Here is a 17,563-nt window from a genome sequence, read left to right as displayed (position 1 = left end):
GGTGTCCCGTGGAAACTGCAGGTGCTCTGCCTCTTTGAACATCAGGCTGTTTATTAAGTGTCAAAGTATGGATTTCTGTACTTAACTTTTAAGAAAATTTGAACCTAAATTCCTATTGAGATTTTCAGTGGTAGCGCTCACATATCTTTCTTTGTGTATTTCACATTTTTAAGTCATTAAAAATCCTAAATCCAGTTCATCATACATATATATTAAATGTTGAACACTTGCACACCCAGATATCTACAAGGGTAAATTCACAGTTCCTAGAACTGTTGGAAACTGTACAAGGTTTAATAAAGTTCATGCCTGGTTTGCTATTGCAATTGTTCTAGATTGTATATCAAATGGAAAACAAATGCAATGGCTGGTTGTCTTCAGAATAGCATCTCTGTGTTACTGTTGTTTGAAGTAAGCCAGTTGGTAAAAAGATTACAGATGATGTAATTTTTACCATTACATGTTTGACTTTTCAGGTCTCCTTACCGAGATCCAAGATGAGCTCTGTTTGTTATTCTTTTATCAAAACATTGTTCCTTTATGAAGTCTAAAAAGAAACTGCTGCTACTGTTTTTTAACATTGCTTTTTTAAATTTATTTTAAATGTTTTTATTAAACCTATACCAGTTACAGAGTAATCTGCATGCTTGAAGACCTGGTCTAAAATCTCGATCAATACCTGACTGAATATGTCATTTGCAGATCATCTTCCAATATTTCAGTTGTATGTTTTTCTTTTGCCCTCACCCTCCTCCCCATATTTAGTTAAGAAGGAAAAGTCAAAAGAAAGATAATATGGAAACAGAGCTGCGGACAGTTAAATGCAAAAAAGAATAAAACCTATTATGTTTTAACTTAATGTGAGGGCCTGATCATCCTCTGGTGGAATACAAGTACTTCCCAGTGACACATTTACTTGCATCCCATAGTACGTTGCTCATCTTCTGCAGGTGAATAATAGGGCCTTTAGTAATTATGACTCTAGAGAGGGCCCAAAACAGAATACATAGCAAAGATGTTCACAATCTTGTATGCATCTTCTCCCTTAAATTTCCACCGCCCCTGGCAGACTCAACACCTCACCAGCTGTTCTGGACACCTCAGCTTTCCAACCAGTGCCACCTACTGTTGAGGCTACACTAGCCACTTGGCAGGATACTGAGTGTTTTGCACCATCTCCACCCTTTCTGGGTAGCCTTTTCACTGGCTGCACCCTGATTGATGCGAGAATGCCATCATTTATTTTTAAAATATACTACAAAATAGGGCAGATTGCCAAGTGAAGCACTCACAAGTCAGGAAATGACATATTGTTTCCTACACATCCTTCACTTTTCTCCTGATTCATATGCATTCCGATATAGTCTCCTATGACATGGCCACATGCTATTTTTTCACATAGGACCACTGCCTCCTTTAGGGCTCAAAGAGATGCTGAGTACTGTGCCCCCATTTCAGCAAAGACTTAAGCTTGAAGTTAAGAATATGAGTACTCCCATTGACTGCAGTGGAACTACTCATGTGCTTGAAGATGATAACATGCTTGAAGTGCTCTGCTGCATCTGAGCCAGAGGGCTTAGTACCCTACAGGATTGAGCCCAGTGCAGAGGTTGGATGGTGCTCAGTGAGCAACAGCTATTCAGTATTTCTTTTTCTCCTCATTTTTTAATGTGTGGCCACATGTTTTTTTACTGTGCCATCTAAACCCTGCACGAAATAAGAAGGTTTTTTATTTTCTTTCTGTGACACTCCATTGTAATAGCTGAGTATCATGCAAACATTTAATGAATTCATCCTCACAGCACCTTGGTTGAGAGAAATATTAATACACCCATTTCACAGATGTATTACGTACTGCACTGAGGTATCGAGAGAGTATATATGTGGGCTGGAGAGTCTGAGGCTAAGTGAACCCTGATTACAGGATGGGCCCCACATGAGAGAAACCAGGTGATTCCTGTGTAAAAGGAGTCTGCAGCTGTGTCTGCAGAGACTACAGGAGTCACAAAGGCTCCTACAGGGTCCTATATTAGCAGAGGAGGGAAAGGAAAGGAAACTGCAGGGAAGAGAATGAGGAAAAAAAGCTCTCCTGACACGAAGTCCTGGGAGAGACCCTGATTAAAAAGCAGGGAAGGGACTGAAAAGCTCTCCAGGCAGGGAGACACCCTGAGTCACCAGGGAGGTGACTAGGTTCACATACCGGCCCAAGGCAAGGATTGGACAAACCCATTGTAACGGTTGTCAAGCCCCACAAGGGGGCAGCAGGCTGACCCAAAGACTGGCCATGGAAGAGCCCCAGAGAGGGCAGAAGACTTTTGTTTCTCACAGCTTTTTGTGAATTTTAGTTGGGAACCCAGAAGGAGTGGACTAAAGACAGTGACCTGGCTGGAGGGCCAAGTCATCAAGCAGACACACCACTACAGTGCCAGAGGGACCGTTGGCAGGGGATGCTACCCTAGAGAGAGAGCAGCTACGCCATGCCTGGCCACAAGGGGATGACTAGGAGTAAGCAACTACAGTGCTACTGAAAGTACTAAGTAAGTTGACAAAGGTCACATAAGCAGCAATAGAACCCAGATCTCTTGAATCTCAGTCCAGTGAATTAACTTCAAGTCCATTCTCCTTCTTCCATTAGAGCCCCTCTATTTACATCAGTCTGGGAAAGGGAAACAGTGCCAAATGAGTGGACCAATGGGGTTATAGTGAAGATACCAAAGAAAGGAACTCTCAGTGATTGTAGTAACTGGCGTGGTATCACACTTTTATCTGTGCCAAGCAAAGTATTGTGTAACATCATAGTCCAGCATATATCAGAGGCAGTTGATAGTGTTCTCAGAAAAGAGCAAGCCGGTTTTCGGAAAGAGCGTGGATGCACAGACCAGATCTTCACTCTACGAAACATAATAGAACAGTGCTTAGAATGGCAACGGCAACTCTGCATAAACTCCATAGACTTTGAGAAGGCTTTTGACAGCATTCACAGGACCAGGCTATGGCGCATTCTGTGGGCATATGGAATTCCTTTCCATTTAATCATCATCAGAAGCTTCTATTTCAATTTTACATGCACTGTTGATCACAGTGAGCTCAGTTTTGAAGTCAAAACAGGAGTACATCAGGGGTGTGCCATGTCTGCAATCCTCTTCAACATGGCCATCGACTGGGTAATGTGGCATACAACAGAAGACATGCCAAGAGGCATTAAATGGACACTCTTCTCATCGCTTGAAGACCTGAACTTCGCAGATGATGTTGTCCTCCCATCACATACCCAACACCATATACAAGAAAAAACAACTCAACTCAACGCATTCAGCCAGCAAATTGGACTGAAAATCAATTGCAATAAGACAGATATCATGACCTTTAATATTGCCTCACCATCACCAACAAGGGAGAAGATTATGGTCTCACCAATGTAGAAACATTCACATACTTGGGCAGCAGCAGCAGCCAGGATGGTAGAACAAGCCAGGACATCCGGAACAAAATCAGTAAAGCCAGGAACACCTTCAGGAGCTTAAATACAGTCTCAAAATCATCAAAACCAAACTCAAGATTTATCAGAGCTGCGTACTTTCAACACTACTTTATAGTGCAGAATGCTGGGGAATGAGAAAGTATGACATGTCCATACTGTCTTCATTCCATACAACCTGCCTCAGAAAAATCCTCCATATTCTTTGGCCCAGAACAATCTCAAACAAAGATCTGTTGACACAGTGTAGCCAAGAGGATCTGAGCACCATCATTGCCAGGAGGTGTTGGAGATGGATTGGCCATGTGCTTCAGATAGAAACGGATTCCATCACCAGAGTAGCAATAAGATGGACACCTGAAGGCAAGTGAAAACGAAGCCTCTTGAAAACAACATGGCAAAGAGCTGTGGAAGCTGAGCTGAAAATCCTGGGGCACAGTTAGGGAACCATTGAAAGACTTTCCAGAAACAGACAAGAGTGGAGGAGCTTCGTCACTGCCCTAAATGCCAGAGGCATAATAGGAACATGATGATGATGATTAGAGACCTGTCTCATTGACTACACTACACACCACATAATTTACAATGAATGAGAAGAAATTCTGTGCACAACAGTTTCCTTCACAGCGGTGCATATCACAACTGCAGTGAACGAAGCAAATCAGTTCTCTCCATAATGCTGTTTTGTTCCTAGCCAAGCTATATCTTGAATGAGGTAGGGGTCATGTGGGGGGGAAATAGTTTAAGATCATTTAATAACAGATCCTATTGTAATGATTACTCAGGCTAAGGCAGAGCTAAATTTGCGCAAATCACCTTCACATTATAATTTCCTGAGTTCTGAGTGTTTCACTTTGCAATCTTACCATTCTTGTGACATGAATTTGGGGATTTTTAATAGAATTTCCTACATTTTTAAATAAGAAAATATAGAAATTCCACCATTCAACTTCTTGTTAAATAGCTGTAGATTGCTCTATGCTGTGGTATTCATGCAATCCATGTGGCCTCCTTCCATACACAACTTTCCAGATTATTCAGAAGAAGACAGGATTCCTTTGGACACTTTTGCCTACTTCCTTACTTTGTATTATACACACTCATATGTTGTATGGAAGGAAGAATCTTGTCTCCTCTGCTTTTCACCTTCATTAATTGTAGATAAAAACACTGCACAGCCTACAAATTTTCTCAATCAACACACTCCTGTTCAAGCCCCATAGAGTACTGACTGACCATTAAGAGACTGCAAACTCCAGTCATGCACAAAATACAATTGTTAAAATCATATAACATTGACAAATGATAGTCAACTTTCACCGGCATTCTGAAAAGTCCATTTGCAATTTAGGGACTCTCTCCCTGCCAGATTTCAAGTGTTTACCATCTGTCCCTGCTGTGCTAGAGCTGTTCATAAAAAAAGTTGCCAACAAAACTTTTTAAGGGATAAAATATATTTCCCCCCCCCGCTATCTTTGTTCTTTTGCTCCCACGTCTGCCAGATTCTGAAAGAAAGTTGAAGATTGTATAAGCAATGGAAAATAAGCCTTTAAAATGAAATAAGTCTAACATCTTAAATATAGACATTGCTATATTCTCTACCTATAAGATTACAAGTTACTGACTTTTGTGTTAATTTGCCAGACTGTAATGGAGGCTGCTCACTCAGATTGCCAGTGAAAATGTCAACTCTGCACTGGTAATCAGAGTTCCAGCCACCATCTTCTCTCTCATTTTTGTTGGGTGCAGAAATAGTCGTATATTCATATCAAAATTTGTACCAGTTATCAGTGTGTCAACACTCTCTGTATTTCTGCATGGCAAATTTGAGCCTGCTTTCTCGTTGCTTTGGTTTTCTGCTTACCCGTGCCATGCAAAAATTGGAAAAATAAGCCCTTACTGTTGTAGCAAACTGAACAGCTGCCAAAGAATCAAGGAGTACAATTTGTATGTAAGAATTTTAGCTTTCTCCATTTGTCTATGGACTGTTTATGTAAGGAAGCTACTGATAAAATTCTCTGGAAAGTTTCACAAAAGAACAAGGGCTGAGAACCTCATGCCCCCTGTAGTCCTGTAAGCCCGGTAAACAGACTGGCATGATAAAAGGGGATCTCCAAAGCCCCACATCTAGAGAATTCCTCCAGCAGAGATAATGTGATAGGCTGCCTTCTAAGGACTCCTCACAAGCCCCGAGCTAGGGTTGTGCTAGGGGCAGGGTAGGAGAGGTATGTTGGGGTGGGGAACTTGGGATGCATAATGCAGCTCTGCAGCCTATAGAGCAGCCCAAGGAGGTAACTGTGACTTAGGCTGTGTACATTTTGCCAGGGTCCTCTCGAGCCCCAAGAGCCGCCCAGGATTATTCTCCTCCCCCGGCATTGTGAGGGCTATGCTGCACCTCTAAGGGCATGTCTTCGCAGCCGAGTTTGCTCAACGTATAACGGGAGTGCTGTCCCTAAACCAGCTCCATCCACACACAATAATCACTAGTTCAAAAACTCAACTGCTGCTGATGCTTGAGGTAGTAATGCAGTGGGGATGTAGTTACAGGCTACAGACTCAGGTTAGCACAACTCTGCCAGTGCTGATTCAGTCACTCTGCGCTGCTAATCCAATCACTGTTGCTTCACAGTGTGGCCACCCTACTCATCTGTGCTGCAGTGAAACACCCGCGGGTGGCCCATGTCAGCTGACTCAAGCTTGTGGGGCTCAGGCTGGGCGGCTGTAAAATTGCAGTGTCGACGGTCAGGCTTGGCTGGAGCCCGAGGGTCCCAGAGCTATTTTTAGCAGTGTAGTGCCTGCTGCTTCCCCACTGCTGAAATCTTCCCCATACACAGGGAAAGGCTTCCTCAGCAGGGAGCTGCCAGAGACTTTCTCCACTGCCTTCCCCTCCCCAGAGCCTAGGGTGACCAGACAGCAAGTGTGAAAAATCGGGACAGGGGGTGGGGGGGAATAGGAGCCTATGCAAGAAAAAGACCCATAAATCGGGACTGTCCCTATAAAATCGGGACTTCTGGTCACCCTACCACAGCCTTTCACTGCTGCAGGTAGCTAAAAACCACAGTATGGGCACAGCCTGCCTTTCACTGTGATCTGTGACTACATGTAGCCTACACGCTTTAAGAAAGGCTTCAACACCATAGGATATGCACACTGAGAGTCGTCATTTTGCAGGTCCCGTAGAATAGGCTGCTGGGGGAGCTGTGGGTCTGTCATGCTTTTAAAGTGATAGTGCATAAGAAACTGTCAAAATCTTGTTTGGGGGCATTCTTCTATTTCCTTTGTCGTCCTGGGCTCCCATAATGAAGACATAATTTTAGCATCAGAAGGGTCTTTTATTGATGTTCTGGATGTAGGTGGAGCCCACAGGACTAATATATTCCGAGGGCTGAGCTGAAATCAGATACACGTGGGAGCCATTAAAAACCTTCTGAGGGTGGCATTATATAAATCAGAAGAGTTGGCAGATTTGTGTAAAATATGACCATGAAAAACCTTTTTGGATTATTAACAGCCAGAATCAAAATCAAAAGGCAAAAATTAAGTTTGTCCTCAAGCTTTACATTGCCAGATAAAAACAAATCTTGCTATCCCTGTAACTTTTTACTCAAAGTGCATAATGGAGATAGGCAGAAAAAAGAGTGGCTGTATGGCGTGTACTTTAAAGCCCATGAGCTTGGAGTAGTTAGTTACTGAGTATTGTAAAGAAGAGAGACAAAGAGGCATTGCTTGGTTTTAAGCAAGCAGATGTATTAAATTTAGTATGCAGAGGATTAACTGGTAGGGCCATGCTTTCACAGGAGGGCCCAACAGGTGCTCCTGCAAAAATGCACCCTTTTCCAATGAACCCACATAAAATGGTGAGTCATCTTTCAGTTGCCACATTGGTTGTGCTTTCTTTTGAAAGTCTGGCACTCAATATGTCTAATCAAGTTTGGACTACAGGACTTGCAGAGCAAGGTGCTATTTATTCACTGTGAGTGAGAATGGCAGTCTTGGCTCTTTATGAGATAATCAGTGTAAAGTCTACTCTATGTGATCTTAACAGATCTGAAGGACAAATCGAAAAAAAAAGTCAACCACAACACTTATTGGTACTCATCCTCAATGAAGGCAATCAATGAGTCTGCTTGTAAAGTGCTACTTCTTATGAGTAAGAGAAACAGAATCAGACCCAAATTGTACACCTAAGGAGGCTTGCATTGTGCATGTAAGCATGACTAATTTAACTGAGTCAAAAGTGGACTGACGGGGTTGAGGTGGGCTGCTGTGCCCTTTATGTAATACAGGAGGATAGTGTATGTATCTAAGGTTTTAGAAAATAATGTATGGTGTTATACTGTATAAGTTATATAGTGGTAGTTTTAGCCTTCTTCAGGTTAAAATTATTTGAAATTAAAGACTGAGAGGAAATATTTTTTCAAAAGCGCCTATGTCCCATTTTCAAAAACAACTAAATCCTATCTTCAGAAGTGACTTGGGTACATAGGAGCCTAGCTTTAAATTTAAATTTACATTTAAATTCAATGAATAGTTGAAGAAGAAACCCAGTTTGAATGAAGCAAGGCTGGTAATCAGTTACTGATTTCTAGCTACCACTAACATTATGAAGTATTTTGGATACAGTTCCTTCTCTTTGAAATTGGATCTGTTTTTGAGAATCCAAATCAAATATAATAAATTCAGGTGGTCATAGTCAGTAAATGTAGAGTTCTGGACTTTTTTTTCCAGATTATGTAAACGGTTGATCTGCATGGTTAACAGCTGTCTGAAAGGCACGAGACCCTGTGAAATAGTGGGTGAAATGTCAGAAAGTATGTATTTGACTATACAATTCCTAGATTCAAGAAGGGACTTAGTACTTTGTGAAGCATTCTCCTTAGAAACTTTGGAAATCAGACTTGGAATGACTAAACCTAGAAGAGTAATGGTTTTATAATATGTCTTTCCCCCCATTCTCCCCTCCCCGCAGAGTTCCAGCAATTGACAGTTTCCAAAAAAGGAACTTTGGGGGGTATTTTAAGCTCAAATACTAAAATAATCAGTATCATGATCTCATATGAATCAGGTGGCCAAAAACAATCTTTGTATCCATAAAAATACTACTTTACTGGACAGATTTTTCTCTGGAATCATGCACTCTGGGCCAGACAATTACAGGGGTATGTATGGGCATGAAATCTGTAGTTTATACAAGACTGTGACACCCTACCAGCAAGAAATATATGAGCCTAGACTGTTTATGGGGTTTGGTAAGCTTTTCCTTGCTCTCTACCCAAAGTGGGCCTTATTGGGTATTATGAGATAATGAGTAAGTTCAAAGGTGATGTATGTGGTGGAAACAAAGAGGTTGTGAGTTATGATGATGTGCCAGTAACCTTCTGTCCTACTGTGTTTTTATACAGTTTTTCTAAATGATGTGTAAAAAATAATAATAATAAACTGGCAGATGGTAGACTCATCAATCTTCCACACTGAATGAATGGTTTAAATTAGTCATAGAGTGGAAAACAAAAATAAGAACATTTTATTGCTTTTTCAGGAAGGCACAGAGAAGGTCATAATCAGCAGGACAAAAATGACTCTTAGAGTGGATTAAAAGTGTTGTGAAAAGCCTGTTGTTATGGCTTCGGTTCCACCTTGAGTGCAACTAGTGTGAGATCAGCCAGTTAGTCAGCAGCAGTTCTGCTTATATCAGGGCAGTAATTCGATGGCAGGGATGATCCTTGCACTACAAATAAGGCTTTTTGGATTTGCTTTTCCTTTGCACATACCACATGAAGCAGCTCAGCAGCAGAGCAGAGTAGCAGTGCTTGGACTGAATGCTCTTTGTCAGCTCCATCTGGCCTGCTGTGTTTATACAAAGCTCAGGGACCAGGCAAGTCCCTTTGGAAATACAGCTGACTGTTTCATTGCTCTGGTTAAAATGCCCTAAGGCTGCTGAAAAATCCCTACAGTGAGGATGCTTTACCATCAAAAAAAGAAAGATTGTAGGATCCTTGCGTATCTGTCAAAAGCCTGGAGCCCTAGTTATTTGCAGGGGGTAATTGAGGGCATTGCAACTGCCAAAGTGTTTCCCCTTCTGAGACCAGAATGTATCAAAAGTATTTTTACATCAATCATGTCTCCTAAATTGGCCATGTATGAATGTTAAAATAATCCCAGATGCAAACTATCCTGGCTCCTCCATTCAGCCTCACAAAGTCACTGAAATTTAAGTCATCTTTTAAAAAGAAAGAGAGGACTAGGTGCTGGAGGGCCTCATTCTTCCTGGGGAGTTACTGTGAAGTTTTCCTGATGCCCCAGTCAGGATTTTTATCTCATCTGTCCATATCTGTCTGTCTAATCTGTCCCTCCTTTTGTCTGATCTCTTTGAATGTTTATAAAGTGCCCATTGCAGTAGCATCTAAATACTGAACTCAGTATAGAGAGGTCTGAGAGGTGCCCTGGAGCAGTCAGTTCAGTTCTCAAATCTGCTCTAGATATGATCTAGGCAACTGATGTAAGCATGTAAAACTGATTACAGATAGATCATAAAAACAAATCAAGAAACCATACTGATTTCAGTAAACGAAGGCTCTCTGTTAAATGCATGCAACAGTAATTTCAAGCCATTTTCAGGATATGGGTCAGGAAAACACAGATACTGCTTAGAATTCAAAAGTGAGGAATTGGATTCAATTTGTATTTTACATTGTCATCATATAAATTTCAGGACAAAAGTTGCATGCCCTTATTTATCATCTTGATCATTGTCTTGAATATTACATCCTCTTCCATCCCCCTGAGGCTGATTATTTAGATTGTAAACTCTCTGGTGCAGGGACTGTCTCTTGTATTGCAGTATATACACAATGTAGTAATAACTGGGGGAAAGAGGGGCAAAGAAATTTAATTCTACATTATCCCTCTTCTGTTCCAAGTGAATGAATAGACTAAATGATTCCACTCCCTGTTTGAAATTAGTACAGACTTTACACTTCCCATCTGCATATCCCATGTGAAAACCAGACTGTCTTGTTATTGTGTAGTATAAGAACAAAGAGACACTTTGTTAAATTGAAAGGTAACATAATATGTTCAAAGCCAACAGGTAGAAATGCTTCTTCATATGGAATACACTGCCGTAGGAAGATGGTCATCAGGACAAGTACTGTGGCTGGATTTGAATTGATAAAATATTTTGGTTGATCAAAGGTCATTCTTCACCTGATGGGGTCGGCAGGGAATTCCTCACTCCCCATACCCAGATGCAACATTGAGCAATGAGCTAGATGTATCAGTGGGGGAGGGAGCAGGTGCCTCTGAAGCATCAGGCATTAGCCGTTGCTGGAACAAGATACTAGATTGAATGGATCAGTGGTGTAATCTGGTTTGGCAGATCCTGTGTTTCTTTGACTTTTTTCGCCTCTCCAGAATTGATTCTGCCATTACAAAGGGCTACAGAAAAAGCCTAACGTTCTTTCCAATGAGTGAACATAGGTCTTGTTGAAAACCTACCACATCGCCTTTAACAAGGCAGTGTTCAGCAGGGCAGAGGTCCTGGCTTATTTGATGTGTTTATGTTGTTTTCTTTTCTTTTTCATTTTAAAAACGCATTTAGTTGCTTAAAGCAAAATCTTATTTCCAAGAGCAACCCTGGAGAACAAGCAAACAAGCACACAAAAGCCACGAATTAAAAGGAAAATGTAAATTTCTGAACCAATACTGATAACAGCAGCAAATTAGCATATTGATATCCTCTTTCTTCGATACTATAAGCCTGTCAGATGAATGGAAAAGCAGGCCCCATGTTGTGCAGTGCATACTTTGAATTAAAACTTTACCAATTGTTCCTTTTTGAGTAACTGTCTTAAATACAGGTGGTATTTCTAGGACTGACCTATTCATGCTGAAATAGTGTTGTCATATTATGTGACAAGTAAACATATGGGGTTGGAGTAGAGAGGGATAATAGCTCTTCCAACATCACACAGTTTATATAGTTGAGCTACCCACCCCGCTATCACCCTAAAATGGTTTGCCATCTGGGTACCTTCATTCCTACCTACAGAAATGCAAAATGCTGCCATTTAGAAACATTTTTTAACAACGTACCATAAAAATCCTATCTTCGCCTTTACCTAGGTTTTGAGTTATTTTGTTGTTCTAAGTTCTCAGATGTTTAAGGCCACAAGGGACCATTAGATCATCTAGTCTAACCTCATGTATAACATAAGCCAGAGAATTTCACCCAGTTTTCCCTGCACTGAGCCCAGTAATTTCCAGTTTACTAAAGAATATCTTCCAGAAAGGTATCCAGTCTTGATCTGAAGATACCAGGAGATAAACTTGCATTTTTAGTTTGTTCTGTGGCTAATCACTCTCATTCCATAAAAATAAAAGAAACAATAAGGACTTCTAATTACAATCATAGACCTATTCAAGATTCCCTTGTTATGGTTTAGGTGTCCTGTGCAGTGGTTTTGTGTTACACATAATCGGAGCACAATTCTGCTCTCACTTATAGCTGTTTGAGTCAGGAATCCCATTACCACAAAGTAAACCAGTGTCAAGCCTTCAGTATGATTCTTAATTGTTTGAACGGACACCTGTCTGAAAAAAAATGGGTTTCCAAATATATGTTGTATAAATTTGCTTCTTTGCCTCCCCCTTCCTTCCATGAAAAAAGAGGCTTGAAATCATTGCTCTTGTACATCTGATTAAAAATAATTTCTCTTGTCTTTCTTTCTAGAAAATTTTAACTATGATTCCTACGGAGGAAGAAAAACAGAAGATCCAGGAGGCCCAGATGGCAAACCCTGACATCCCACTGGGGAGTGCAGAGCAGTTCCTTCTCACTCTTTCCTCCATCAGTGAGCTCTCCGCTAGACTCCAGCTTTGGGCTTTCAAAATGGATTATGAGCTAGTGGAAAAGGTAAACTTCTTCTGACTGGCAGCAGGCAATTTCAAGTCCTTGTTTCAGCTTGTTCAGTCTTTATTATTACATGGCTGGCTATGTTGTGTGTATGGTGAATGGATTGTTTTTAGCTTTTGTTTTGGTGACCAACAGGAGATGGGGTGGAAGAAGTGGGAACATTTTAGCTCTTTTTTACAAAAAAAAGTAAGGGTTATGTCTTCCTTCCTCTAATTAGGCAATAATGATTTAGGAACAAGGAATTTCCTGGGGATGAGGGCCCAATCCTTACATCCTTCTTACCCAGATATTATTCGGCAAAACACTTGTTGAAATCAGTGGGAGTTTTGCCTATGTAAAGACTTAGTATATCAAAATCTGGCTTATTGTGACCAGTGGAGCGAACTAATCACTATATTAATTCATTAGCTAATTTATAAGATCTCTGGGATCCCTCAAAGTTGTTATTGCTATTGTAAACTCTTGAAAGTGTGTGGGGAGAAAAATTAAGATTATCTCTCAGATGTTTTTCTAATTTTGCTCATTAACAGAATTACTTGTATGCAGGCACAATATTGCTGCACTTGTTGATGTGCACTATTCAGTCAAAGAGCCATAGAAGAGTCAACATTGTTTGGGTGATTTCATACATTCGCTTGCTAACTTTCAACAAAATTTTGAAATATTATTTTTAGCAAGTTACTGACTGGCAAAACAGACAAACAGAATTCAACTGGTTTGAATGTTTTTTGGCCAAATTCATCTCTGATGTAACTACTGTACTTGCAGTGAAGTTTTACTAAGAATAAGCTTGGTCCGTGATCTGAGGCCTAGTTAGTAATAGCTCAATCAATACAAAATCTCTTTATTTTCTGGTTGGACTTCATGATATCCCACGCTGAAAGGAAATGCAAAAAATAATGTATTAGAATGCAGATTTCCTATCAGATCTTGCAAATTCCCTCCTGTTAAGGATTTTCCTCACAAAGTATTTACAAAAGATGTTCTTCTGCTGATATTAGCACTTTAGTTTCTAGACCCAGATTTCATCAGAGGTCCGAGTTTGGCTCTTCCTTTTTGTCATATTCTCTACCTCCTGAATTTTTATCAGTTTTTATCAGATTTGAGCCAGAGTCATTCTGCTATTTTTGATATCTGTATGTGTGTAAAATAAAATAAATAAAAAATTTCCATATGGTCAGATTTAAAAAAATTGTGCATGTATACAAAAGTCACCATTAAAATGTCATCATATGCCAATAGTTACCATACACATAACACAGAAATATTTGAGAAACGGTAGTTTTTTGCTGTATTTAGAATAGAAAATAATCATGGATCTCAGGTATTTTTTGGTAAATGTGTCATTTTAATGTCCTCCACTTTAAAGTAAGATCATATTTTAAGGCATAAATACAAGGGGAAAGTGGCAGAGTTAAGTTTGATTTTCAACGTTAGTCTCCATTTTCTGACTTTTCTGTGCTTGGCTCCTCTAATTCTTTGCACCAAATTATATGTAATTCAAATGCCATCAAATTATACAAAAATTTGACATCTTAAAAGACGTGACATCTTAAAACAAGTTTGAATTTATTAGAAAGAGGTTGTTGATAATTCTCCTAAATCAAGAGAGAAAAGTCTTTAAAGTCAGGACAGGGTGTGCAAATATATCTTCAGTGCTGTCAATCTTAAAGGATTATAAATGAATGCAAACAGGTGCAATAATGAGAGTAGTTAAACTGGGAAAGACAAGGATTCCCTTTCATTTCTCTTCGGCATAAAATGATTACACCTAAAGCCTGGTCGAACTGTAGACCATATGCTATCATTCGTTAAGGAAATTTCATACTTTTTCACAAAGTATAAATCTTTAGAATAAAAATGATAAAGTTGTGTCATAATTACTTTGGATCTGGAAAATGGTATTATAACCCTTTCCCCAATCATGAGTCTGTCTTGTCTATTTACATGGTAAATTCTTAAGGGCAGAGACTGTCTGTTGCACTCTTTGTACAGCACCTGGCACAGAGGGACCCTCTGTGGTCTCTGAGGCCTGGGTTGGTCTCTGGGCACTACTCTAATGCAGATAATAATAAATAAGAATATTCAACAGATGTATATAAGGGATTCTAAGATGGTATAATTTGCACATGAATTGGCTGGATGAAGATGTACATTAATTTAACTGAGGCAAACTTATTATGTCTAACATGATCGTGCTGGGAGCTACCTTGTTATCTAGCCCAGTATCAAGTAAGTTACACCATTTTAAGGCTATTGTACACACACACACACACACACAGCTTATACATGCTGAATTTAAATCAGTTTTTAAATCAAGTTAGTTAAACCTGTGAAAATCCCTGGTTTTGCAACTGATCTGTATTGATTTAGCTTGATTCAGTAATTTACCAAATGAAGCTAAATCAATATAAGCTTGCAAACCAGTTTAAGTGTGTCCACATAGGGGTTTGTACCAATTTAACTAAATCAATTTTACATGGGCCTCGTCTACACTTAACAGTTAGCTCACGATAATTACGTTGGCCAGGGGTGTGTGAAAAAATCACACCCTGAACATCATAACTATGCCAACCTGACCCCCAGTGTAGATACAGCTATGTCAACTTATACTTCCATTGGCATAGCTACCTTTGCTCAGGAAAGTGGTATTCCCACACCAATGGAAAAAACCCTTCCATGAGAAGAGGTTGCGTCTGCACTAGGGGGTTATGCTGGCACAGCTATGGTGACCTAGCAGCACAGTCTCCATAGTGTAAACATAACCTTAAACTGGTGCAAGCTGTGTCTGTTTGTGTATGTAGGCAAGGCCTTAGACCCCCTTACTCCCATAGTCTGATGTGTAAATTATATCACCTCTGAATTTGTTCACCCTGCCAATATACCCAAAATAAAATGTACAGTACTCCTTTTCTTTTGGTTTACACAAAATGGTAATATGATAGTGATTGTCAGTGCATTTTCTCTTGAAGCTCCCTGCACATGTTTATGATAAAATATCCCTATAATCTACAAATAATCCATCATGTTTCCACTAGGCAAAGAAATTCTCAGTTGTTTTGCCACTTGGCCTAAAATACTGAGGCTTAATTTTGGCTCCTCAGATCATCAACAGAGTGATAATTTGGAGAAAGAATGCTGGTTACAGATGACTAAGATGAAATTTGCTGATAGAAAGGACTGAGAACTATATGTACCTTATTGTACATACAAAAGAAACAGCCCTTGGCCACCCAAAAAGACATAGAAATAAGCTCACTTATTTCAATTACTGTATATTCTCTGCCTTTGAATTATACAGTGTAATCCATTTCCTGAGATAATGGAGCGGAATTGGTGTCTGTCAGTCTATATGCCTGCTTACCGATAACTTGCATGTACAGAAAGCACATTAAGAGTTTGCAGGTTAAAAAGTTAAAATTAGAGGCCATTTTGTAAAGCGTGACACTGCCGTGTTTTTTGAGTTTTTAAGTGACAGACTGATATACAGAAGTAGTCACATCTGCATCTCAGAGGTGGCCATCATTTGTAGGGACCAGTAGAGGCAGATTAAAGATGTCAAGTTACCAAATATTGTAGGTTTTCTTTGCTCTTGAAACATCACAAAAAATTAAGACATTTCATTAGTGGAGCTTTTTATGCCTCTAACTCAAACACAGCAGCCCCCTGCAGTGAAGCTTCTTCCATTTTCAATCATATAACATCCCTGTGACAAGGACACCAATCGCTTACGTGAACAAGCAACTTTAGGAAATATTTAATTTATTTCTCTGCTGGGTTTTTTTATGTGATTTAGTAGCTGCAGCATCACACAACTGCCAGTTCTCTGCAGGATCACTGTTTAGAACTTTTGCAATAATTAATCTAAAACATGGAATTAAGACAGAATGATCTATGAGAGCCTAAAATCTTCACTTTTTTTTTTAATGCCAGGAAGTTGCAGAACCACTTTTAGACCTGAAGGAAGGAATGGACCAGCTGGAGCATAATAAAACCTTGGGATTTATCCTTTCTACTTTACTAGCCATTGGGAACTTTCTAAATGGAACCAATGTAAGCTTTTGTCACCCTATTATTTTATTACTGACTATTATCACAGACTTTCCTCATCAGCTTCTGTACCTCGTATCACAGTTATCACCTAGTATATGTGTATTTCCAACACATACATGTAATTTAAAAAACAAAACCTACATTGTATGTTTCATTAATTCTATTTTCTCCCTTCAAAATAACCTCAGAGATTTGGAACCAGTCCTGGTCCCAATTTTATACCAGCATAACCCCATTGACTTCAGTGGAGTTGTTCTTGATACACACTACAAGAATCATCTCTTTGTTCTTTTCATTGCCAATGGAATGATCTAGGCATCTACTGACTCTTAAGAAGTATGTAAAATTGTATCAGAAAGAATCATATATTCTTCCTGCTCTGGGATTCTTTTTATTTAAAAAGAGTAATCTCTTCCCCTCACCCCCCTCATGCATTGTATATCTTAATAAATGTTTTCTTTCAGGAGATCTGTGTGGACAAAATAAACTTACTTTAAAAAAAATTCCTTTCCTACACAGGCCAAAGCTTTTGAGTTAAGCTACCTCGAGAAGGTTCCGGAAGTCAAGGACACAGTGCATAAGCAGTCTCTCCTCCACCATGTCTGCACTATGGTGGTAGAAAAATTCCCAGACAGCACAGATCTTTATTCAGAAATTGGGGCCATCACTAGGTCAGCCAAGGTATGTCTGCGAACAAAAGAAGAAAAGCTCCTTGCATTTGCTACAGATGCCGGATCTTTATCAGTCTCCATAAGAAACGAAAAGATTTTAAATGTAACATTGAAGTTTTTTGATTTAATTCTTTTTTTTTTCTCCCCTCCTCACAATTCTTCTTATGAATGTGGATTTTATGGAATTTTAAAGATACCAGTACTCTTATCTTTCTGGCTGTATCTCGAGATATCTCTGAGATATCTTAGTATCTCAGTATACCCCTCAGATTGCAGCCATGCTACTACTTTGTCCATAAACCTGAAACAAATTCATTGCCTTTGTTGTGCTTTGTTACAACTAGAAAAGAGTTATTCTAGAAATCATTGAAGTCATCATTATTTATTACATGGATTTATTATAATATTATTACAGAAATTAGGGACATATCTTTGTGAGTTTGTCCT

General features: G+C 39.5%; 1 protein-coding gene across 10 annotated transcripts in view; it reads left to right on the top strand.

Moving 5' to 3' along the window:
- FHOD3 (formin homology 2 domain containing 3) overlaps positions 1-17,563 on the top strand; it is a 611,695-nt gene that overhangs the window by 532,899 nt on the left and 61,233 nt on the right. For all 10 annotated transcript variants that reach the window (XM_075125568.1, XM_075125567.1, XM_075125566.1 and 7 more), the window contains 3 exons: positions 12,210-12,392; positions 16,326-16,445; positions 16,965-17,126. In XM_075125568.1, the coding sequence (XP_074981669.1) occupies positions 12,210-12,392; positions 16,326-16,445; positions 16,965-17,126 (465 nt within the window). The remainder of the gene's footprint in view (positions 1-12,209; positions 12,393-16,325; positions 16,446-16,964; positions 17,127-17,563) is intronic.

The sequence above is a fragment of the Caretta caretta genome, chromosome 2 (assembly GCF_965140235.1).
Source record: "Caretta caretta isolate rCarCar2 chromosome 2, rCarCar1.hap1, whole genome shotgun sequence".
NCBI classification, from domain to species: Eukaryota; Metazoa; Chordata; order Testudines; family Cheloniidae; genus Caretta; species Caretta caretta.
Note: the sequence above shows the minus strand (reverse complement) of the source record. Positions and strands in the feature narration are given on the sequence as shown.